We start from the raw sequence: 26763 nt of genomic DNA on the forward strand, positions 1-26763 counted from the left end.
AAAGTCGTATTCCTCGCTCTCTCTCACACTCGCTCGCTCTCTTTCGAACGCACTCGTTTTCTCACTCTCTCTCTCTCCCTCTATTCCCCGTCTTTCTTTCTCGCTTTTTCCCTCTCCCTCTCTTTCCTTGTCTCTCTCTCCCTCTCTTTCCCTTTCTTTCCCTGTCTCTCTCCCTCTCTTTCCATGCCTCTCTGCCTCTCGGTTTCTTGCTCTGTATCTTGCTTCCTCTCTCTGCTATTACTATGGCCCTGTGTAGCCATTGATAGGGATAGTTCTAAACGCGATGTGCCAAAACTCAGTGTCATAAAAAAATGCGCCCACTTCCCCAATGTTAAAAATATTTTCGCACAACCCTCGCCTTGTATTGTAAAACATTTTTGCACACCCTCCCCCTCATAAAATTAACTCAAATTAATGTTTCCGACCACAAATAACAATAACTTTAGTGACGCTGTGTTTATAAATGTGGATATCGGCTTTGCCACTTCGGCATGCTTTTGTGGCACAGTCGATTACACACAAGGCTATGGGCCAGAAGATTGAGGGTTCGCCGACCACCACAGCTCTCCCGGCCTGTTTCATTAGACCCACACTACGATCAGAGCCAGCTGTAGACAATGATCAGCTAGGTGGAAATCAGATTTTCAACATTTTGATGTTATATTTATAATTATATGTGCAACAAATTTTCCACCAACAGTTTCTGTGCCAACGCACCACAACCAATAAGCAAATCATACTGACTTTGGGTGCTTCAACATCATGGTTTGCGTTTTTAACACCACAATCTGGACAGGTTGGATGCCTGAATTATATTTTGAACTAACGTGCGCATGTAGCCTACAGGAGACTTTTGAAGTAGCTTAATCAGATTAAAACATTGTGTTTATGGAAAGGGGATACCTAGTCAGTTGCACAACTGAATGCATTCAACTGAATTTAACCCAACCCCTCTGAATCAGAGAAGTGAAGGGGGCTGCCTTAATCGACATCCATGTCATTAGCGTCTGGGGAGCAGGTGTTGTTGTAGGTTAACTGCCTTGCTCAAGGGCAGAAATGCAGATTTTTCCACCTTGCCGGCTCAGGGATTCAAACCAGCGACCTTTTGGTTACTGGCCCAACGCTCTTAACGTTATGCTACCTGTCTCCCCTAAAAGGTAATACATTTTAAAAGATAAATGACAAATATTTAGGCTATATTGAAGTGTTAGGTTCTAGGTGCGCGAGGAATAGCTGCTCGGATCGGAGAGGAGGCAGAGCACGCATGCTGCTTTCCTGAACAACTGGGCCTGCTGGGAGCATATGTGACCACATTATTATAGCACGACTTAGGAGAATGATGATCCGCAACAGACAGCGCATCTCAGGTCTTAAAATACAGCCAGACTGGCCTGGTATTGTGCCTTTATATGCCTTATAAACTGTCCAGAGTAGACCCACAACTGATACAAATTTAATTAATGGAATGAAATATTCAAATCACAGGGCTTTTGTACCGTTATTCAAATGACAATTTCACTGCAGTTTACAGCCTAGAATAGAATGTGGTACTCACTTGAAAACAATAAGGCAATTACTCATTGCTATGTAGTGTTGTAGGCTAGTCTAGGTAAGATAATTGTCCCTAAACAACATCAATAGGGGAGCTTTTGGAGCTGCCTCTCCGCTTTTACTGAACATTGTTGCAGCTTTGAATGATTTTACGTGTGGTATCATTGTTAGTTAGCATATTGCAGATCTGGACAAACTATCAACCTACCACTATTGTCATTATGAAAGGTGGATAGAAGGCAGGATAGACAGTTAGACTGGTAGACTATATTGGCATGTGGTATAGTTAGTGTGTGGAAAAGTGCAGTGCATAATGGAACCTCCACAACACCTTGATATAGGGGAGGTGCAGATGAGGACATTTGTCTAGAATGGAAGAAATTATATAGTAAAACCTGCAAATAGGTGAATGTAAACCTGGGGGAAAATGCATTATAAAAGCTAAATAAAAAGTTAGACAACACTCCCCTATTAGCCCACTGGGTGTTTTTACTCATAGTGTTACATTTTCTGATGATCAAGCTGTGAATGCATATTTGCCAGGGATATGTTTCAAGGATTGGTACAAACGTACCAATGACTTCAACCCACTGAATATTGATGTATGAACAAGGTCTGTAGACATGTTAACATCATGATATGAGGAGCTCACCTGACACCTCTCTTGTGTACTGTATTGTAGGTAGGCAGGTGTGGGATCTGCAACCCAACCCCCAGATGAAAGTGTTTATTTATAACTAGGGAAGTCATTGAAGAACAAATTCTTATTTACAATGACGGCCTACTTGTAAAGTCCCCTAACCCGTACGACGCTGGGCCAATTGTGCGCCGGCCTATGGGACTCCCGATCACGGCCGGTTGTGATACAGCCCGGGATTAAACCTGGGTCTGTAGTGATGCCTCCCAGTCTTGAAGCTTTTTTTTGTCGTAGGGATTTCTCTGCCTCCCAGTCCAAGACTGATAACTCACTGTTGTTGGTTTGACCTGTTTCTATGCAGAGCAGACAGACAAAACCATGGCTTTAAAAAACAGCTATTGTCTGCTAGCCTATTTTCAGTTTGAAAAAATATGTCAAAAACACAATCAAAGCCACAATCATTGTAGCCTTTTAGAACAAAGTAGTTGTATAGTTAAAGCGTTGGATATTCTCATGTTGTAGTTAACCTTGGGATAAAACAAGGCTGTTGTGAATAGAACATCCAGCAAGCTGTCTCTATCTCTGTCTTTTTGTCCTTGTGTTTTTAAAAGTGTGCCATAACTCATAACCATAACCATAGCTGTAGCATTGTTTGTTGGTTCATTAGAGTGACTTTGTTCATATCAGTGTTCAACACGGTGTTTAGTTTAGTCGTGTAGCACAGACAGCTGTCACTGAGAAATTAGTAGCCAGGCAGTGTCTGTCACTCTGGATGTAAATCGCTAGCTGGAGATATATAAACGTTTATTTAAAAAAGGAAATTCAGGACTGTAGGTGGCGGCCATCCTGGTGTCTGTTTGCCAGAGCTAAGTGAGCCTCAGGCATATACAGCTCAATAATTAATATCAGCTCTCCCTGGTGCACTCAAATTGGGACATGTTGATGTTGCGAGCTCCGCCATGCGCCCGTGCGCTGCAGTGTGGCTCCCATCAGGGGCAAATGGGCTGAAGCGACCCCAAAGTGCTCTCAAATAGACACCTCACCTTTAGCGGCTGCTTTTCATTCACCTCCCTGTGGGCCTCAGCCCCTCAGCCCAGGCGGTGCATGCATTAAGAGAAAAGTTATTTTGAGCCGTTAAGAAATTCAAATGAAGCCTGGCCCCACATGGTAACTTTTCGGAAGCAGCCAAACCTTAGAGAGTAGACAGCCGGTACGTACTTCCTTAAAGCACAGGGGTCTGGGATAACAAACGCCATGTTTGAAGTGCCCCTCTGAGAACACAGAAGAGACACACACTCACACTCACACACTCACAAACACACACACAGACACACAAATTACACGGACAAGCACACACGCATACACCCATCTCCCTAGTCTACTGTAGCAACGTGGACTATCTATGGCTTAATTAAAGCACAACTGCATAGTATATATTTATATATTTTAAGTGCTAGGCAAGTTGTATGCGTGTATGTGTTTATATCATAGTGACTGTAGTCTTAGTCTGCATAAATAAATAGTGCATCTGCATGAATATTTATATTGTCAATATCATTAGCGATGTAGAGTAATGGAGGCCATGTTTTTCACGAAGCAATGCCAATTTCTTCTGTGGTTGTTTATTTTCTAGTTTGTTGTCCCCACAGTATTTCTAAATAAAGATCATCATTATTCTCATAACATTATGTCCTAGCTCACTGTACTGTAGCAGCACAGCCGGGTATGACCACTCTGTTCAAAGATTGTCAGATAGGCCTATCAAAGTTCACTTATTTTTTTCTTAATTACTGACATAATGTCCTTTATTGTCCGTACAACATATTCAGGCGCCCGGATTTAGTGCGTTTTCCTAGCTATTGTCGACGCATATATATATTGGCTTTACAATCATTTGTTTCTCTTTTTTGTTTCTGTTTCATTTAGCCTATGTCATTGTGGTTAATTTTGCATTTGCCATTATTTCCTGATAGCTGTATTTGTTTTGTTAGCAACATTTTCAATATTTTACTATGATTTCAAAAAAGAAACTCATTTTTGTTTTCCCTCTCTCCCTCTCTCTCTTTCCCTTTCTCTCTCTCTCCCTCCCTCTCCCTCTCTCCCTCTCTCTCTCTCCCTCTCTCTCTCTCTCTTTCTCTCTCTCTCTCTTTCCCTCTCTCTCTCCCTCTCTCTCTCTCCCTCTCTCTCTCTCCCTCTCTCTCTCTCTCTCTCTCTCCCTCTCTCTCTCCTTCCCTCTCTCTCTCTCCCTCTCCCTCTCTCCCTCACTCCCTCACTCCCTCACTCCCTCACTCTGTCTATAGTATTTGTCCAGGCCAGCAAGCTCCAGCAACACATCTTCTCAGCCCATGGCCAGGAGGATAAGATATACGACTGCTCCCCGTGCCCACAGAAGTTCTTCTTCCAGACCGAGCTACAGGTAAACCCAAACTTAGCCCTGGTAGTGGTCACCAACACCAAGCACTCACTCACTCACTCACTCACTCACTCACACACACACACACACACACACACACACACTCACTCACACACTCACACACTCACACACTCACACACACACACACTCACACACTCACACACTCACACACTCACACACTCACACACACTCACACACTCACACACTCACACACTCACACACACACACACACACACATACATACATATGCAAGCAGGAGTACACACACATACACACATTACACTTTGCCTTCTCTCTGTCCCGGTTGAGACTGGGAGACTCAGACAGAATTACTCCAGTTGGTTTCCAAACTAATTTGTGATCAACAGATACAGAATGATTTGATTTGCTTCTTAGACCTTACATATCTGGAATTAGAAGGATTAGGAGAATGTGCTTTTTGGGGAGTATTAACTATACTGTACAGAGAAAAAAACACAGTTCAGTCAATAATATGCCAGCAACTCCCAGCCTCGTAATCACAGAGGAGGCACTCATAGCTAAATATGATCTGTCACTGTAGGGATGCCATATCTGCCCTTCAACAAAGTTAGAAATTGGACTCTTTGAAACTTTCAACGTTGTAGAGATAATCCATTTGCAAGCCATCTCTTCCCACTATCCTCAGAGTACTTAAACAAAATTAAATCATTTCAGTCGTCATCTTGTTGTTTTTAAGCAGCTCGATCATATTTGGGGGAATTGTACCCTGGCAGGGCATGCCACATCTTTCCTAGTTCCTTGTACAAATCTTTTATTTTCTATCAGTACTTCTTGTATCTCTCATAGTTGAGAACTAAGGACCCTAACATAAATGAATATAGCCATCTGAGTAGAGATGTTCATATGTCCAAGCACCTTGTGAAACCCGCTAGTACACTCGTAGAGAAAGGGTTCCAAAAGGGTTCTGCGGCTGTCCTCATAGGAGAATCTTTTTTGGTTCCAGATAGAAGCCGTTTTGATTCCAGGGAGAACTATTTTGGGTTCCATGTAGAACCCTCTGTGGATAGGGTTCTAAATGGAACCCAAAAGAGTTCTACCTGGAACCAAAAGCGGTTACTCAAAGGGTTATCCTATGGGGACAGCCAAAGAATCCTTTACGGTTCTAGATAGCACCTTTTTTTCTAAGAGTCTACCGAACGTCATACTACTGACCTCTAACCCCAACCTCCACTTACACAGATTGGTGGCGCTAGCTCAGTATTAGCATCTAGCCAGCAGATGGAAGGGTGAATCCAAGGTTTTAGCTTAGCATTGATCAGACAGTTCATATTGAGATTCAGCCAGTAAACACATATCCATGGTGTGCCAGGAGGAAGGTGAATGTGATTATTATCTACCGGTCAGTTGAGTCTACAGAACAGACCAGCATGAATAAAAGAAGTGTTGATGCACCACCCACCAACATACAGGTTCCTCATGGAGGACAAGGTTATTAGTAACTAAAAAGTATTGTGTTTAACTAACACGTCTTGTGTGTGTTCTCTATCTCTCTACACAACATGGCAAACAGCATCTGATTTATCCCACTTCATCTCTCATTGGAACGAGTGTTGAGTGTTTTCGCTATAGCCAGGGTTGTTACAAGTACCTGTAAACAATCTCAAATAACCTGGGGATTTTTTTCCTACTTTTTACTCTGACATGTTTTGGGATCCAGCTCCCGGAGGTGTTGTTTCATGCTTATATTGTTTTACACCCTTTGTGAAGAGACGGAGAGCAAACATGAAAGATCTATGGCACTTTGTTGTGGAGCAGAGGGTTATGAAAGGAGAGCATGTATTGAGCATAGGGGATAAGATGATCATCAAATTCAACCTGTGCCATGGCATGCTCTTGAAGCAACCCCAAGTGGGTGCATACGCACATAGACACACACACACGTGTGCACACATGCTCACACACACACACACACACACACACACACACACACACACACACACACACACACACACACACACACACACACACACACACACACACACACACACACACACACACACACACACACACACACACACACACACACACACACACACACACACACACACAGGCTTATCACACTTAAACATACATTCAGAACACAGCATTGCATACATTATATAAGATACACAAGCAGTTTGTTAACACCAAGACCATCCATTGACTCCGCCTGGAGTTCCTTATTTTTAAAATCATTTTCTGGAATTTTGCAAGCTCTTTATAGGCACAGTCAACTTAGTGTATGTAAATTTCTGACCCACTGGAATTGTGATACAGTGAATTATAAGTGAAATAATCTGTCTGTAAACAATTGTTGGAAAAATTACTTGTGTCATGCACAAAGTAGATGTCCTAACCGACTTGCCAAAACTATAGTTTGTTAACAGGAAATGTGTGGAGTGGTTGAAAAACGAGTTTTAATGACTCCAACCTAAGTGTATGTAGACTTCCGACTTCAACTGTAGATGTCTCTTTTCTACTGGATCCATACTGCGGCATAATGCTAGTCAAAGTTTATGTACCGTATACGAGTTGTTTGTTTCGGGATGTTGTTTTTTATATCACTACTCAAAAATGTCTCCCTAACATGGTGAAGTAATTTGTCAATCTCTTTGTAGTGAAGCTGTCATCCAGCGATGAGGAGATAGATGTTGCTTCTCTCTCTGCCTGGTCTGCCTGGTCTACCTGGAGTTTTGAGTTTCTCTCTCCTCCTACACCCTGACACTCTGGCCCACTCTCTGGCTACCTCGACTCCTCATCTCTCACTGTAGTCAGAGAGGTCAGGGGGTTATTGCAGGCATGGGGGAGAGAGGATAGGGGAAGCAGGCAGGGGGGAGAGAGGAGAGGAGAGGGAGAGCTGTCTGCCATGGTAGGCAGGTAAAGGGAAGCAGCAATGATATTTTATTAATTTGCTGCTGAGATTCCCTGAAACAGACCAAAGGCTGTGACAGGTATGCAGGGCCACCCCCCTCTCCCCCACCGCCTCCCCCCTTCTCCCCCACCGTCCTCCCATCCTCCCACACCGCCTCCCCCTGTGAACTCTACCCTGCGAGGGGTAGACAATTTTTGCCGGCCTGTCGAGATGGATGATGGGAGAGCTTCCGTCTAATCAGCCCTCCCAGGACCCCCGCCCGGCCATCCCCTCGGACCGGACAGATTGACTGACTCCTGGGCCTCGGTGACCCAGAATCCACAATCCAGAAGAGACTCTGCTCTCTCCTAGACCACCATTGTTTCCAGAATCCTCCTGAGACCCACCCCCACCCTCCACACACCACCTCTCCCCTTCCCCCATCCCATTAAAATATGGAGTGGAGATATTGCATGAGGTACTGATGGGGAGGGCCTATGGTTCAGTGTTAGTGCTATCAGGGCTAGCTGTGGTGTGGTCTCCGGTATGGTCTCCCTGCTCTCTCTCACTCGCTCTCTCTGTCTCTCTCTTTCTCTCTCTCTTTCATTCTCTCTCTCTCTCATTCTCTCTCTCTCTCTCTCTCTCCCACTACCCCCTACAGTCCACCACCCATGCACCCATAGGGGTAGGAGACACATCCTCTTCTAGTCTCTCCTCCAATCTACTGTACTCTTACTTCCTCCCATGCCCTTACCCTGGTTTGGACAAGCCAGGGGTTTGTGGGTACTCAGGACTGACGTTTTTTTTGTTCTCCCCTTTCCTCAGTATTATATTCAATGGATGTGTCTCTTCCTTATTACATAAGGCACTGAGTCACTGACAATACTCTACTATTCCACTGGGTTAATGAGGCAGATATATTAACTGATGGTGGTGGCAGTGAATTAGCCACAGCTTAAATCTTTCTATAAGTGGAAGTTCATTTTGCGGTTCCACTTACATTTTTACATTTTTTCTGGGACGAGATTCCCCCTCGTTCCTCTTGGCTGGGGCTCTTTTTTATACTACACTTTCATTATCATTCCTTGGAAGTCATGTATGTCCTGCTCCAATTGACAGATGAGAGGAGAGGAGAGGAGGGGAGTGAGTGAGTGAGTGGGTACTCAATTGGTACACTAGGACTTCTCCTTCTCCCTCTTTCCTTAGATACCCGCAGGACATACCTTAATTGGAGTGTCTTTTAAAAGGATTCCTTCAAAGACGCCGATGCTCGGTCCAAAGATCCAGCTCTGTAATGAGTGCTAGAAGTCACAAGAACACGTCTGTATCATGTTGTACTTCTTCTCACAAATTACATCCTCCTTTTTCCTCTGTGTGTGATAGCCATTATTGCCAAGCTGTAACCGATTTTTCTGTTTTAAATTAAGGAAATGTATTAACTGGCGTGTCGCCGTGTTAGTGTAAACAGCGATGCATGTCGTGACATCCATCATTTCTGGGGAAAATACCCCCAATTAAAAATTGGGGTAAAGATTATATCTTGGAAATAGAGCAGAAATAATCACCATGGTTTGCTGTATTACTAATGATATTATTGCATGAGCATATGTAATAGCATAGCCGCTTCTACTGTAGATCGGATAACAATTTTAGGGTAATTTCTCAAAGTCTGCGAGAGCCAAATATACGCAGTCATCACACAAAATATTATTTAAACAATATTACATTATATTATTTAGTGTTAAGTTTGTCAGTGTTTTTTGGAGTGTGATGTTTATCTGTGTTTTTGGGTCTCTCGCCGACTTTGAGAAACTGAAACGAGGCAAAGCATTATTCTGACACGGTACATTGGGACTATAATTCCCATGAAGATTGATTTTAGAATGTGCCCATTTGGAATATGCCCCCACCTTGAGTGCACCATGTCCCTAACACTTTCCACTCTGAGGCCGATCTACATTTCACTTTTTGAGAATACACTATCTTCATTTGCCAAGTGTGACAGCTTCACATGCGTTTGAACTTCTGTTTTTATCATTTTAAATGACAAGCCGTTCTTCTCTTCATCACCCCAGGTGCTCACAATGCTGTCACCATTTCAAAGAGTTGAGCAGCAAAATAAAAGTGAATAAAAGGGCACAACTGTGTGTTTGTGATGCGCTATAATTAATATTTGAATGTATGTATAATGATGTACAAACACGCTGTACAAACAGTCGTCAGCCCTGTAAAAGGGGATGTAAACATTGTGAGATGAATGGCGACGACGTAACACAGTCGTGGCATTCTACTTTCCTACTGTAGGTGGATCAGAATTAGACAGCATGACAAACCTAATGATCCTAGGAGGAGTTTCTCACTGCAGTGTGTATGTGTGTGTGTGTTTGTGTATGTGTGTATGTTTGTGCGTGTGTGTGTATGTAGAGTATGTGTCTCTGTTTCTTCCTCCAAGGGTGGATCTGATGTGTACATGCGAACACAGTGTCTGGAGGGAAACATGACAAAAACTCCCAGAAGCCTTTGAGGCATTCTCTTTTTCTACTTCCTCTCGCTCACTGTACTACAGGGAAAAGTTAAAACCAAACAGAGGGAGGGATGCTCGGATCTGTACGCTAACACACACACATTTGTATTTCTATTTCACTTTATGACACTTTCATGAAGCTTGTCATTAACGCTGCATGAGAAATATATTCCAGGTTTCATTTACCTGTTTAAAGAGATTCACTTTGCAAATGTCTGATTCTAAACGTGTTTTACAAAACCCTGTTGAGGCTAGCTGGTCCTCATAGCATCAGATTAAACAGTTCCTCACAGATACGTTTTCAAACATGTACAATAATTATTAGACAGTTCAATTTTGTACAAATGTTACATGACGCCAATTGTGTGGCTATTAAAAGTGAATATTCTGACTGACTCTCTCCAAACAAGTGGGTAAATGTGAGAGTGTATTTGTTCTTTGTCGGCGTCACAGTTTCAACTCAAATCTAACAGTAGCCTCAAATGTACTCCTAAAATTCACTCTGTCACTGAAGTAGCTATAGCAGCGAGAGGAAAGGAGAGAGAGACAGAGAACAGAGAGAGGAGTATTGTATGAGTGAGTTTGCTGTGCTGTGCTGTAGCATCATCGCTACACCACTCAAACTCTTGTCCGTAAGTGAAGCAGTTAAATGTGAGAGTAATTTTGTTTCTGAGACTGTGGAGCTCCATGGACCCCATCTCCCTCCCAGTGACAGGCTTGGATCTCACATCCTCTACCCCCCTTCCACCCCCTGCCTCAGTCTAATTAGTGTGTGTAGCCCAGGGCTCACGTCCCACCAAGACTCATCCCCCCCCATCTCCCTCCCAAGATGGCTCCCCTAAGAAAGATCCTTAATTGGGTTCTTTAGTCATAGTCTCCATTTTAAGTGTGGAAAGGCATCTGTGTTTGTAGCTATCACCTCAGAAATCAGCGCAGATTTTTCTCTTTCTCTCGCTCACTGCTTTCTTTATCTCTCTCTTTTCACTCTCATTCTCCCCATCTCCCTCCCTCTCCATCTGCTCTCTCTCAATTCCTGTATGTATCTCTCTCACCATCTCTCTCTCTCTCTCTTACTTTCTCCCCATCTCCCTCCCTCTCCCTCTGCCTTCTCTCAATTCCTGTATATATCTCTCTCACCATTGATCTCTCTTGCTTTCTCTCCATATCCCTTCCCTTCCTATTTCTATCTCCCCTCCCTCTTTACATCCCTCCCTCTCTCTGTTCTCTCTCTCCTTCACTCTTTGCCGCTCTGTAGTCGCTTCACTTAATGAGGCTCTATAATAACCCAGTGGTTGTGCAGTTGTTTTGCGACCTCAGTCAAACATCACTGCAGAGTGGGTTTCTAGCACCATTCACTTGTCTACATAGACAGGGTAATGATTATCATTTGGTGGAACAAAGCACACTAGCGCTCCAATAAGGGATCTGTCTTCTCCCGTTGCACCTCAAAAAGTATCACGACTCAGGTATGACCCAGATGCAGACACAGGAGGTGGATGGTTCGGTACTCAGAATATTTATTATCACAAAGGGTCAGGCTAAAGGACAGGTCGAGAGCAAGCAGAGGTTCATAATCCAAGGCAGAGTCAACAAGTGACAGAACGGCAGGCGGGCTCAGGGTCAGGGCAGCTAGAAAGGTCAGAACAGGGAAGACTAGAAAACAAAACTAGAGAGTAACACAGGTAACACATGGAAAACATGCTGGGACGACTTGACCAGACAAGACGAACTGGCAACAGACAAACAGAAAACGCAGGTATAAATACAGTAGAGTATTTGTGTCATCAAGGCAAAGGGTGGCTACTTTGAAGAATCTAAAATCTAAAATATATTGTGATAGTTTTACACTTTTTTGGTTACTACATGATTCCATATGTGTTATTTCATAGTTTTGATGTCTTCACTATTATTCTACAATGTAGAAAATAGTAAAAATAAAGAAAAACCCTTGAATGAGTAGGTGTGTCCAAACTTTTCAATGGTACTGTATACGGAGGGTACGGGGCAACAGAAGATGAACAGCAGAGGGGCTAAGGACTTTAGAGATGGGGAATGGACCAATAAAATGGGGGGAAAGTTTTCGAGACTCCGCCCGGAGGGGCATATCACGGGTGGACAGCCATACCCTCTGCCCGGGTTGATAGTGTGGAGCCGGGTCCGGGGGCGATCCGCTTCTCGCCGATACATGGAGGAGATCTAAAGAAGAGCGGGCCAAGCTCTCTTCCAGGTACGCCGACATCTGGGCCGAGGGTATTCTGACCTCTTGCTCGGGGAAGAGGGGCTGGTAACCGAAGGAACACTCTAAGGTTGAGAGTCCAGTGGCTGAGCAGGGAAGGGAGTTACGGGCGTACTCCACGCACACAAGTTGCTGGCTCCAGGTAGTGGGGTTGGCAGAGACGAGGCAGCGAAAAGTAGTTTCCAGGTCATGATTGGCTCGCTCCGATTGGCCGTTGGACTGGGGATGAAACCTGGAGCACAGGCTGGCCGATGAACCATTGAGGGTGCAGAATGCTTTCCAGAACCTGGACGAGAACTCAGGACCCCAATCAGAGACCATGTTGACCGGAAGTCCATGGATCCGGAAGACCGGAAGTCCATGGATCCGGAAGACGTGCTGCACCATAAGTTGGGCCGTCTTCTTGGCTGAGGGTAACTTGGGAAGGGGAATGAAATGTGCAGTTTTGGAAAACCTATCCACCACAGTAAGGATGGTGGTGTTGCCATCTGACGGAGGGAGACCGGTGACAAAGTCCACGGATATATGGGACCAAGGGCGATGAGGAACAGGGAGTGGTTGAAGGAGGCCAGCTGGAGCTTGCCGCAGAGTTTTGTTCTGTGCGCACACAGTGCAGGTGGTGACAAATGAGGAGATGTCCGGAACCATGGTGGGCCACCAAAAATGTTGGCGGATGAAAGCCAATGTCCGACGGAAGCCGGGATGACAGGTGAGTTTGGAGGAATGGGCCCATTCCAGGACCGGGGACCTGGCCGAATCTGGTATGAACATCCGGTGTCCGGCTGGGAACGCTGCGCCTTGCAGACCCGGCTCTCAATACCTCAGACTAGTGTAGCTGCTAGACCGGAGGTAGGGAGGATGGTCTCAGGGTCAGATGGCGTAGCAGCGGAACTATACAAGCGGGAGAGGGTGTCAGTCTTCACATTCTTGGACCCAAGGTGGTAGGCGATGGTAAAAATTGAATCGAATGAATAACAGGGGGGAATGGCCCTTGCCTGGGTATCCTGGAAGGTTATTGACCTCATCCCGTCAGTAGAGGATGCCTGGTCGTTCTTTAAAAGTAATTTCCTCACCATCTTAAATAAGCATGCCCCTTTCAAAAAATGTAGAACTAAGAACAGATATAGCCCTTGGTTCACTCCAGATCTGACTGCCCTCGACCAGCACAAAAACGTCCTGTGGCGGACTGCACTAGCATCGAAAATAGTCCCCGCGATATGCAAGGGAAGTCAGGAACCAATACACGCAGTCGGTTAGGAAAGCAAAGGCTAGCTTTTTCAAACAGAAATTTGCATCCTGTAGCTCTAATTCCAAAAAGTTTTGTGACACTGTAAATTCCATGGAGAAGAAGAGCACCTCCTCCCTGCTGCCCACTGCACTGAGGCTAGGAAACACTGTCACTACCGATAAATCCACGATAATCGAGAATTTCAATAAGGCCCGGGCTCAGTGGCTTCTTCCTTGCTGAGCGGCATTTCAGGTTATGTCGATATAGGACTCATTTTACTGTAGATGTAGATACTTTTGTACCTGTTTCCTCCAGCATCTTCACAAGGTCCTTTGCTGTTGTTCTGGGATTGATTTGCACTTTTCGCACCAAAGTACGTTCATCTCTAGGAGACAGAACGCATCTCCTTCCTGAGCGTATGACGGCTGCGTGGTCCCATGATGTTTATACTTGCGTACTATTGTTTGTACAGATGAACGTGGTACCTTCAGGCATTTGGATATTGCTCCCAAGGATGAACCAGACTTGTGGAAGTCTACAATTGTTTTTCTGAGGTCTTGGCTGATTTCTTTTGATTTTCCCATGATGTCAAGCAAAGAGGTACTGAGTTTGAAGGTAGGCCTTGAAATACATCCAAAGGTACACCTCAAATTGACTCAAAGGATGTCAATTAGCCTATCAGAAGCTTCTAAAGCCATGACATAATCTTCTGGAATTTTGCAAGCTCTTTATAGGCACAGTCAACTTACTGTATGTAAACTTCTGACCCACTGGAATTGTGATACAGTGAATTATAAGTGAAATAATCTGTCTGTATACAATTATTGGAAAAATGACTTGTGTCATGCACAAAGTAGATGTCCTAACCGGCTTGCTAAAACTATAGTTTGTTAACAATACATTTGTGGAGTGGTTGAAAAACGAGTTTTAATGACTCCAACCTAAGTGTATGTAAACTTCCGACTTCAACTGTATGGTCACGGCGTTCTTCCAAGGTATGGAGTCCCTCCATAAGATTCTGAAGTAGCTCCTTGTGTCTTCCAATGGTGGCTCCTTGCAGGGAGAGCTGGTCTGAGTCTGCTGGATTGAGGGCAAGCAGAGGTTTGTAATCCAAGGCAGAGTCATCAAGGGACAGAATGGCAGGCAGGCTCAGGCTCAGGGTCAGGGGAGGCATAAAGGTCAGAACCTTGAAGACTAGAAAACTGAACTAGAGAGAAGGTAACACACGTAAAAGACATTGGGATGACTTGACGAGACAAAACGAACTGCCTAACAGACAAACAGAAAACGCAGGTATAAATACACAGGGGATAATGGAGAAAAATGTGAGACACCTGGTGGGGGGTGGCGAGAAGCAAAAGACAGGTGAAATGGATCATGGTGTGATAAAGAGATGGCTATTTTGTCTATCCAGCCAGACTATTCCAGCTATTACTCATTTATTACATGGCTATTATACACACAACTACATGCCAGAGGCTAGACACAATAAGACACACACCAAAGTCTCCCCACTCCACCCTAGCCCCAGAGCTGTACTGAATGTCCACGTTTCCCCAGACACCACACTTCAAACAAGACGGTTGGTTTCCAAGGAGACCATGGCGGTGGTGGCCAAACAGCGAACAAGGTCAGCCCTCCCTACGCCCAAATAAATCAAATCAAATTGTATTGGTCACATACACATATTTATCAGATGTTATTGCGGGTTTAGCAAAATGCTTGTGTTCCGAGCTCCAACAGTGCAGTGGCTTCTAAAAACAATTCACAATAATGCACACAAATCTAAAAGTAAAAGAATGGAATTAAGAAATATATAAATATTAGATTGAGCAATGTCATAGTGGCATTGACTAAAATACAGTAGAATAGAATACAGTATATACTAATACAGTCAATAAGTGTTGACTGTGGAGAGTGCCAGCTGCTAGTTTTATTAGTTGTATTTATTTATTTGATTGTATTCTTCATAAGCCTGGCCTGAGGCCAAACAGGAAGAGATTGCACCCCTAGTGGTCATGCCAACAGTGTGGAATGGAGATCACTGCAAGCAAAGGGGGACTGAGTCAATACTGGCCTGTGTTCAAATAAACCCGCAATCACTGCTCAGACAGAACCCAGGGAATGTAGCACTGGGACTGCATGGGCCTTCTCTGTCTGGTCATAGGGGTGAACTTCACGTATACAGGTTAGGTATGATCAGTCTTTTTACAGTAGCTGGTGAAAACACCATAGAAACAATGGCTATTTAGAGCGGTGTGGAATGAAATAGCATTTGTCCAGTGCTTTGTGTTAGTAGTTCGGATACAGCATGACCCATATGTGTCTCTTAAAGCAGCCCAATGTTCCTGTTTAACCTGTGATCTGTTCTGAGGCCTGTGAGTTCTTAGCTCAGCTTATCTGAGCAGCAGCGTGGTCTGCTCTTATGCCTTAATTAAACTTCTGACTGATGACTAGCAGTGTGCTGTGGCTGGATCTCTGTGGTTTGTCGCTCCGCTTGCTCCCTGTGCTCCAGATCCAGCTACTGTATGTTAGCAGACTTATGTCCACTACGAGCAGAGAGGTAGTTTCAGCACACACTCAGTAGACATGGGGCCACTACTGTTTAGACCTGGGGGGCATAGCCACTACTGTTTAGACCTGGGGGGCATAGCCACTACTGTTTAGACATGGGGGGGATAGCCACCACTGTTTAGACATGGGGGGGGATAGCCACTACTGTTTAGACATAGGGGGATAACCACTACTGTTTAGTCATGGGGGGGATAGCCACTACTGTTTAGACATAGGGGGATAACCACTACTGTTTAGTCATGGGGGGGATAGCCACTACTGTTTAGTCATGGGGGGCATAGCTACTACTGTTTGACATGTGGGGCACAGCCACTACTGTTTAGACATGGGGGGGATAGCCACCACTGTTTAGATATGGGGGGGATAGCCACTACTGTTAAGACATGGGGGGGATAGCCACTACTGTTAAGACATGGGGGGGATAGCCACCACTGTTTAGACATGGGGGGATAGCCACTACTGTTAAGACATGGGGGGGATAGCCACCACTGTTTAGACATGGGGGGATAGCCACTACTGTTTAGACATGGGGGGATAACCACTACTGTTTAGACATGGGGGGATAGCCACTACTGCTTAGACATAGGGGGATAACCACTACTGTTTAGACATAGGGGGATAACCACTACTGTTTAGACATGGGGGGATAGCCACTACTGTTTAGACATAGGGGGATAACCACTACTGTTTAGACATGGGGGGATAGCCACTACTGTTTAGACATAGGGGGATAACCACTACTGTTTAGACATGGGAGGGATAGCCACTACTGTTTAGACATGGGGGGATAGCCACTACTGTTTGAGATGGGGGGCATAGCCACTACTGTTTAGACATGGGGGGGATAGCCACTACTGTTTAGACATGGGGGGGATAGCCACTACTGTTTAGACACGGGGGGCATAGCCACTACTGTTTGGTCATGGGGGACATAGCCACTACTGTTTAGACATGGGGGGGATAGCCACTACTGTTTAGACATGGGAGGGATAACCACTACTGTTTAGACATGGGGGGATAGTCACTACTGTTTGACATGGGGGGATAGCCACTACTGTTTAGTCATGGGGGGGGATAGCCACTACTGTTTGACATAGGAGGATAGCCACTACTGTTTGACATAGGGGGATAGTCACTACTGTTTAGACATGGAGGGAAATCCACTACTGTTTAGACATGGGGGGGGTAGCCACTACTGTTAAGACATGGAGGGAGAGCCACTACTGTTTGACATGGGGGGATAGCCACTACTGTTTAGACATGGGAGGGATAACCACTACTGTTTAGACATGGGGGGATAGTCACTACTGTTTGACATGGGGGGATAGTCACTACTGTTTGACATGGGGGGATAGCCACTACTGTTTAGTCATGGGGGGGATAGCCACTACTGTTTGACATAGGGGGATAGCCACTACTGTTTGACATAGGGGGATAGTCACTACTGTTTAGACATGGAGGGATAGTCACTACTGTTTAGACATGGGAGGGATAGCCACTACTGTTTAGACATGGGGGGATAGCCACTACTGTTTAGACATGGAGGGATAGCCACTACTGTTTAGACATGGGGGGATAGTCACTACTGTTTAGACATGGGAGGGATAGCCACTACTGTTTAGACATGGAGGGATAGCCACTACTGTTTAGACATGGGGGGATAGTCACTACTGTTTAGACATGGGAGGGATAGCCACTACTGTTTAGACATGGGGGGATAGCCACTACTGCTTAGACATAGGGGGATAGCCGCTGCTAGGGCTGTGAGTTGTATGACAATAAAAACAATTGTGCATGTCTTGGATGGATACAGGTAGCAGAAGTAAGGGGAGTTAGTGCTGGAATCGCTATAAGTTCTTGTTGATGTGAATCTATGAGTTAGAAGAAAGTTTCCATTGCATAGATGCATCTCAAGTTAGGATTCAAAATAAAATAGATTGTTTTGGCGTTTTTCTGTCTTTCAATGTCAGTTGAAATGTCACAAATCAAAATTACCTGACAAGTACCTAAATTGTTCTTTAGCAAATGATTCAATCATTGTTGTGAATTGGTGCGCATAAAACGTGTCAACAAATGTTTACCATTTCAATTATGTCTCTTTGAGGCCTAATGAGAATCTGATGTTTTTCACCTGGCCTGGTCTGTGCTCTCTGTTGTCTGGCATCACGCTTGTATAATATAATGTCTCCTCGACTTTCCCCCAGTTTGAGGGGTCCGCCGAGACCCAAGCTTAGAGACTAATTATTGTTCATTCCATCAGCTTTCTGAACACTCTATAAAGTCACAGCTATAGTTTTGCCTAGTTTGTAGATTAGGGACTGATGCATGCCAGATTTTACAACTCCTAGATAGGTATTTTAAGTATCAGCTAACCACATCATATGTTATAGCAATCTGTCAGTCGATGACACAGTCGATAATGTGGCACACAACCATTGGTTGATGTATGCAACGTCTGAGCAGGGGAACGCGACCTAGGAGTAAACGAGAGGTTTAAAATGGCAGCTGATCTGTTTGGCTTTTTCCTCTGCAGGGCTGATGTAACAGGTACACCTCTGTTGCCTTGCTGCACTGGAGCCCAGACCACCGGTGCTATTGATGGAGACCAGAGGAATTGGAAACTACATAAAGAATGATTAGTTAATAAATCAACTCCCCAGCCTGCATGCACTTTCCCTGTCTCTCTCCTCCCTCTCTCTATCTCTCTTCCTCTCCTCCTTCTCTGTTAAATTCTTTAAGACATTTGCATGGTTTTTCATAGGTACACAGGACCCCTGCCGGGCGTTCTCCCTCCCTCCGTTCCCTCTCACCCCCCGAGGGCGTTCCAGCAATATGATGTAATCTGATGAAAGAAGGCGGATGGAGGGTTAATGGTGGCAGAGAGCCAGTCGATGGAGGAGACAGAGGAGGTAGAAGAGCCTTCTCAGGCACAGGCTTTATTCGGGAGAGAAAGCAGAGCAAAACTTTATTTAGTGGAGAATTGACAGGGTTTTGCTGGTAACTGGGACCTGCAGTATAGCAGCGTGGTGTATGTAGCCCAGCGGGTGGTCGGGAAGAAGAACCATGGGGAATAAGGGAGAGTGTGGGTAAGAGAGGGGGAGATTGAGGATAAGATAGGGGGAGATGCGGGGTAAGTGAGGGTGAGATTGGGGGTTAGGAAGAAAGAAGATGGGGTAGCAGGGAGATTGGTGGTAATGGGTTTAGTGGTTGGGGTCAGTCAATCTGTTATGAATTGACATGATTGATTTAGGTGACATTGGTGGGCTGAGGCTAGGAGCTGAGGCAGTGTATTTGCTGTATTTCACTGTGTGAATGGTTGCACACATTGGCCTTCAAGAATTTCATAAAATGATGGAGTCGAAATTGAATGATGGAGTTCTTATTTTCTCTCCCTCTTTATCACTCTCTCCCTCCCCCCGTTCTCCACTGATATACAGAACAGTATCTATCTTCCACTCTGTGGAGTTCAATATCCACAGAGGTAAAGGTATCATTTTCCTTTTACCTTTTTTTCTCTCTTTCTTTCTTTTCTTTCTATTTCCCTCCAGCCTGCATGGCTGCCACGGCCACTGAAGTCGTTTAGCACCGTCCTTGAAAAAGCCCTCAGTGAGAAAACTACTGGCATGTTTAAGGAAAAGGTAGAATGCAGTGTGTGTCAGACAAAGCTGGGATGTGCAAGGGGTAGGGTGGTGGAGATGGAGGGGGGGTACTCCCCAGGGGGGGTATTTTCCCCTCTAATAGCTGTTACGAGCCCTACATTATATCCAAGGAGCTACATTCCTTTGGGGTCCAGACACACACACATACACATACACACATACACACACACGCACACACACGCAGGCACACTCTCTCTCCCCCTCTCTCTCCCTCTCTCTCCCTCTAACACACACAGACACATAGAAAAAAGCACACACACTCTCTCCCGGCCGCTTTGCTCGCTCCGTGTCAATATCCTGCCATTTGAAGTCACGTACTGCAGGGGCTTCTGGGAGTCACCGAGGAGCCAGGCTGACGGGTAATGGGCCGCATTCATTAATAAGGTTGCCGTGCTCCTGTCCCTCCCCGGCAATGCCACGGATGTCTTCACCGGGGGGATGCGAGGTGGGGGGGGCCGTCCCGTGGGGAGTCTCCTCCCAGACTCACTTAAAGGAGCTTTATTTCATCGAGAGAAGAGAGGAAAGAGAGAGAGAGGCGAGGGAAGCAGAGGAGAGAAGAGAAGCCGGGGCCGGCTCTTTAAAATGAAGTGCGGGGGCCCAGATGGGGCCCCAGGCAAGCCGAGGCTAACCCTTCTAGGGGTCAAACTCCCTCCTGCCCCCGTCAAACAGCTTATTACCCCACCTGTCGGAAAGTAATCGCCCCGGCTGAAAGGAAAGCTGTCGAGGTGTTTAAATGCTTTATATGGAGGCACTTGAAAGGGTAAAGAGGGAGGGGATGGAGGGGAGGGGAGTAATGGACGTGGCCTAGCCTGCCTTAGGGATTCTGCTATGTTGATAAGACTGAAGGTGACTGCAGTCAGTGCATTGGTAAACTCACCTTTATGACTCAGGCTCGCTGAAGGAGTCACAACCTTTTGTGGTTCAGGGTCTTTCCATGTTGTTTATTCAAAGAGAATTCAAACCTACCCAGAGTAGGAGTTGCGTACGTGTGAGGGTGTGTTTAAACTGTATGTCACTGTTCTTCTTTGTGTGTGTAATCAGCGTACTGATGAGTGTTTGACAGGTGTGCCTAGTCCGTGGAAGTGTAGCGAGTCCAAGGCCATGTTTTTAACAGAGCGCAGCAAGTGGGGCATGTGGTTTGCATTAAAGGGATTAGCAGTCACTTCAAAAGATGACCTGGATTCGGCCCACCAGGGACACCAGTTACACACCCCCTGGTCCACACACACACACACACACACACACACACACACACACACACACACACACACACACACACACACACACACACACACACACACACACACACACACACATTCCCTCCTTTAAAGAACCTAGCTGGCGCAGCTGCCCCCACTACAACCACTCTCCCTCACTGCACCACACCCCACTGGTGTGTGTGTGAGTGTTTGTGTGTGTGTGCAGGGTTGCGTAGGTTACTTTCTAAATGTAATCCATTACAGTTACTAGTTACCTGTCCAAAATTGTAAACGAAAGTTTTGGATTACCCAAACTCAGTAACGTAATCTGATTACATTCCGTTACTTTTAGATTACTTTCCCCTTAGGAGGCATTAGAAGAAGACAGAAATGTATGTTACCAATTGATCGACATCTATTGCAGGATAAATCAATGTTAAAGTTTAAATAGCTGGCCATATATTGATGTTAAATGTTACTTTATGGGTTGGTTATGTAGGCTTCTTCTAACCCATCGCTTTCTACGACATATAATAATACGATTAAATTAAACTCAGCAAAAAAAGAAACATTCCTTTTTCAGGACCCTGTCTTTCAAAGATAATTCGTAAAAATCCAAATAACTTCACAGATCTTCATTGTAAAGGTTTAAACACTCTTTCCCATGTTCAATGAACTATAAACAATTAATGAACATGCACCAGTGGAGTGGTTGTTAAGACACTAACAGCTTACAGACGGTAGGCAATTAAGGTCACAGTTATGTAAACTTAGGACACTAAAGAGGCCTTTCTACTGACTCTGAAAAACACTAAAAGAAAGATGCCCAGGGTCCCTGTTCAACTGTGTGAACATGCCTTAGGCATTCTGCAAGGAGGCATGAGGGCTGCAGATGTGGCCAGGGCAATAAATTGCAATAAATTGCAAATTGCAAGCTCGACAGGGAGACAGAATGGACAGCTAATCGTGTTCGCAGTTGCAGACCACGTGCAACAACACCTGCACAGGATCGGTACATCCGAACATCACAGCTGCGGGACAGGTACAGGATGGCAACAACAACTGCCCGAGTTACACCAGGAATGCACAATCCCTCCATCAAGGCTCAGACTGTCCGCAATAGGCTGAGAGAGGCTGGACTGAGGGCTTGTAGACCTGTTGTAAGGTAGGTCATCACCAGACATCACCGGCAACAACGTCGCCTATGGACACAAACCTACCGTCGCTGAACCAGACAGGACTGGCAAAAAGTGCTCTTCACTGACGAGTCGTGGTTTTGTCTCACCAGGGGTGATAGTCGGATTCACATTTATTGTCAAAGGAATGAGCGTTACACCGAGGCCTGTACTCTGGAGGGGGATCGATTTGGAGGTGGAGGGTCCGTCATGGTCTGGGGCGGTGTGTCACAGCATCATCGGACTGAGCTTGTCATTGCAGGCAATCTCAACACTGTGCGTTTCAGGGAAGACATCCTCCTCCCTCATGTGGTACCCTTCCTGCAGGCTCATCCTGACATGACCCTCCAGCATGACAATGCCACCAGCCATACTGCTCATTCTGTGTGTGATTTCCGGCAAGACAGGAATGTCAGTGTCCTGCCATGACCAGGGAAGAGCCCAGATCTCAATCCAATTGAGCACTTCTGGGACCTGTTGGATCGGAGGGTGAGGGCTAGGGCCATTCCCCCCAGAAATGTATGGGAACTTGCAGGTGCCTTGGTGGAAGAGTGGGGTAACATCTCACAGCAAGAACTGGAAAATCTGGTGCAGTCCATGAGGAGGAGATGCACTGCAGTACTTAATGCAGCTGGTGGCCACACCAGATACCGACTGTTACTTTTGATTTTGACCCCCCCTTTGTTCAGGGATACATTATTCCATTTCTGTTAGTCACATGTCTGTGGAACTTGTTCAGTTTGTCTCAGTTGTTGATTCTTGTTATGTTCGTACAAATATTTGCACATGTTAAGTTTGCTGAAAATAAACACAGTTGACAGTGAGGACGTTTCTTTTTCTGCTGAGTTTATATCTTTACATTAAAAACCAAAGTCTATCAGAATTACAGTCATTCCAATAAATGTTATACCCCTTGATCTTCAGGAATAGGACTTGGAAATATGGAAGTATAGATTAGCCAAGTTAAGAATTTATTAGCCAGCCCTACTTTTGTTGTCATGGAGGACTGATTGGGCTCATTGATTTGAGTTGAAAAATAAATGCTGCGCTCATGGAATGGCATGCTTTGAGCACTACTGAAAAGTGGTATTTACAAAAGTAATCCTCAAAGTAATAATCTAGTTTTTCAAAAGAATCTGTAATCTGATTACAATATTTTTGCTGGTAATTTAACGGATTACAGTTACCATGTTTTTGTAATCCCTTACATGTAATCCCTTATACTCCCCAACCCTGTGTGTGTGTTAATATATTCCATCACAGATATTACATGGTAACTGTTGTTTCCATGGCCACAGCCATTGATCTGATGTTGGTATTGATGGTTGGGGATTGAGATGTTGTAGGGAGGGAGATGTAGTAGGGAGGGAGATGTTTTAGGGAGGGAGATGTTGTAGGGAGGGAGATGTTGTAGGGAGGGAGATGTAGTAGGGAGGGAGGGAGGGAGGGAGATGCTGTAGGGAGGGAGATGTTGTAGGGAGGGAGATGTTGTAGGGAGGGAGATGTTGGATGGAGGGAGATGTTGTCAGCTCAATGGTGGCGTGTCAGTGTGTCAGGAGAGGACTTAACCATGTTTAATCCCTTGGAGGACCAGAACATATGGCTCCACATAACCATTTACTGCTGCTCGGGTTGATTGGACATACATCCTGACATTCACCACTCACAACACTACATTATGTCAATCACTAACTCTCTGAAAAACCAATGGTGAATTCATTATTTGGTATTAGGAATATGCCTTAATATTAATGAGAAGAAATTCAGTGTTCAAATTCAAACTTTCTAAATGGAGTAAATGTTGAATGAAATTAAATATCCTTGTGTTGAATTTGATCTTGATTCAGTCGTTTCATTCCTCTCTCTCTCTCTCCCTCTCTGTTCTTCCTCCTGTCCAGAACCACACGCTGACTCAGCACAGCAGCTAACCAGGCAGATCATCACTTGGCCTGAGGAGCAGAGGAGAACCATACGGCGAGGAGGAGAATCATGTCTGACCCAGTCAGTCCTCCAACCACCGTCAGTGCAATAGCCCACTGGCTCTTTTGCACTGAACTTTGGATTCACTTCACATCAGGAAGGACCATGTCACACAAAAAGAAAAGGACAGATGAAAGACAGAGGTGTGAAAAAAAGACAGAAAAACATCTCTAATCTTTGTCTGGTCGTCATGTCAACAAAACTGGACAACTATCTTTGTAAATAGAAGTACTTCTTCATGTGTTGCTTAATAACTCCAGCTAAATTGTAGTCTTATACAGTACAGTATTTGCTAATGTACAGTTCAGAACCAGTTTTCCCCAAAAAATAAAGAGAGAAAAAAAGCTAAACAGAGAATGCCACTGTCAATCAGAAGATGTGGAACTCATCCACAATATGTTGGCGAAACAGGGTGCCAATGTGGGGTATAATTATATAGGGAACAGGAAGTTGTGGTATGGTCAGTAAGGACCCTTTTCATCAGCGCACATTTCCTGTATGTGACACTATCCTGACCTGGTCACTTATGACAGAAGGGTGTAGCAGGATGCTCAATCACCAGCAGAGCCTGACATTACATCACAGGTCTCATTCCATCATGGCTGCCATTCCAGTTGATCAGCTGAGGACTAAGTTGTGCATTTCATCTGGTCCGCCTGCCTAACTGCACATGGACAAGTTCAAATGAGACGAAGATAAAAACATTTTTGGGGAAAAACAGGACAGGGTTCTGATATATGCAAATGCAGTGACACAGATTTGAAAAGGCCAGCTAGAAACTCTGGTTGGCACGGTAACAGAGACATCGTCAACCCCCCTGTGTCTCCTAGAGCATCATGGGAAATCTCCAGCCCACTGACTCAAACCTGTACGTTTCTGTTATTAATGTTTACTGCTCGTTCAAGCCTGGAGATTACTGGAAAAATTATGTCATTTTTCTTAGCTCTTTGTATTACATTTTTTTTGCAATGGGGAATAAATCCATTTTGATTTGGGGTCGTGGGGGAGACTACATGTATTCGGTCTCTCTGGGGGATGTGCTTAAACTTATGTCCTGGGCTCTCCTTGAGAGCTCCCAACTTCTCCTCTTCCTTCCCTGTTTCCTGCGGTATCCTATTGCTCTGCTCTCTGCTCAAGCTGGAAGCCATTGTGGCATTATAATACACCAATATAAATCATTCTGTAATGTAAATGTTTTTGCATTCATTGAACCTGAGATGCACTTTTGTATGAAACTTTAATGTTTTAATCTTTTGATTGAGAATTGTTCGTACTCAGTTTACAGGAAATTAACCACCATCTCCTGCTTCAGCAAAAGGACAGTTATCTTGTCTGTTATTCAAATGTTATTGTACAAATATGGAGTTCTGTATTTGGCAGACCTCATTTTTTTTGGTGTTGCACATGTGATGGAAATATTAAAACTGTATGAAAAATGGCTTCTATGTGTGCGTGTGTGTGTGTGTGTGTGTGTGTGTGTGTGTGTGTGTGTGTGTGTGTGTGTGTGTGTGTGTGTGTGTGTGTGTGTGTGTGTGTGTGTGTGTGTGTGTGTGTGTGTGTGTGTGTTTATGCATGCATGCATGTGTGCGTGTGCATACAGTATGTGTGTGGATCAATTAATTTGATTAAGTAGCAAAATGGGCCCTTGGCAGCATAAACATTATCATCTTCAAAAGCTTACTTTGCATTTTTGGATTTAAATCAAATTCCATCCTTTTCGCTGGTTCCCTTGTGGCTCTGCCTAACGAACATCTGAGCATCTTAAGGGAGGTCTGCGTTATTAATGACTCCATTACCCATCACCCTGTGCGGTCCCATTCCACACACCCTCGCACCAGGCCTATTAGGGAGCCTGCAGCACTCCAGGGGACCAATGGAAAGGAAGGATGTCTGTGCCGAATGGGACAAAGGGCCAACTAGTAACATCTGTCTGTCTTTACAGATGATTCCTCACAGCAATGAGATGAAAAACACAAAGTCCAAAATAACTGTTATGACAAGGGACATGAGTATGTCATGGAAAAGCATATATTTAACAAAGACAACAAATTGAATAAGATTATACAATACTTTTTCATGTTTTAATAAAATTATGCCACTTTTTTTCTAAACAAAATTAAGATTAGAAATAAATTAAATCAGCAGGGAGTATTCATTTGTACATATAGTATTATGATTCACCAACCTACCGTCTTAATACATCAATACAAGAAAATATGCCTGTAGGATGATTGGCTGGTAACAGACCCAATCATGTGTCCAGACAGATTATTGACCATGACGAGCCAGCACCACGACCATGGGGAAATAAAGTCACTTTATCTGTGACATGTGTCAACAACAATTACTTTACTGTATTCTCCTTTACTGTATCCTAATGAACACATATAATGATAAGCTGATCAGGTATCTGTTTTGTACTATCTGATGTACAGGTTTTATCTGCCATTTTGACTCCTCTTCATTATGCTTTTCTGACTGTGACAATCTTTCTCAATTGAAATGGAATGCCACCACATTCCAAATTCAGAAATGGAATGGAATAGATGGCTCATCTCACCAGTGTTCCAGCTTTAACTGTCAAGCAGAATGCAAGCTGGGCAGCCATTAAACAACTTTGCTAGCATCTCCCCGTGCCAGACACTTTTAATAAGCTTCAAGGGCATTCTGAACGGGTCCAGAACTTTGTGTTGCCAGAGATGGACTGGCCCACAT

At 44.7% G+C, this 26763-nt stretch overlaps 1 protein-coding gene across 10 annotated transcripts in view; it reads left to right on the forward strand.

The window, feature by feature from the left end:
• LOC139550672 (zinc finger protein 521-like) overlaps positions 1-25486 on the forward strand; it is a 161241-nt gene extending 135755 nt beyond the window's left edge. For 7 of the 10 annotated variants that reach the window (XM_071361719.1, XM_071361722.1, XM_071361725.1 and 4 more), the window contains exons 7-9: positions 4489-4604; positions 18797-18944; positions 23967-25486. In XM_071361719.1, the coding sequence (XP_071217820.1) occupies positions 4489-4604; positions 18797-18871 (191 nt within the window). In that variant the 3' untranslated portion in view covers positions 18872-18944; positions 23967-25486. The remainder of the gene's footprint in view (positions 1-4488; positions 4605-18796; positions 18945-23966) is intronic. The other 3 variants (XM_071361727.1, XM_071361728.1, XM_071361729.1) reach the window with 1 other exon arrangement.
• The last annotated feature ends 1277 nt before the right edge of the window (positions 25487-26763 follow it).

The sequence above is a fragment of the Salvelinus alpinus genome, chromosome 23, assembly GCF_045679555.1.
Source record: "Salvelinus alpinus chromosome 23, SLU_Salpinus.1, whole genome shotgun sequence".
NCBI classification, from domain to species: domain Eukaryota; kingdom Metazoa; phylum Chordata; class Actinopteri; order Salmoniformes; family Salmonidae; genus Salvelinus; species Salvelinus alpinus.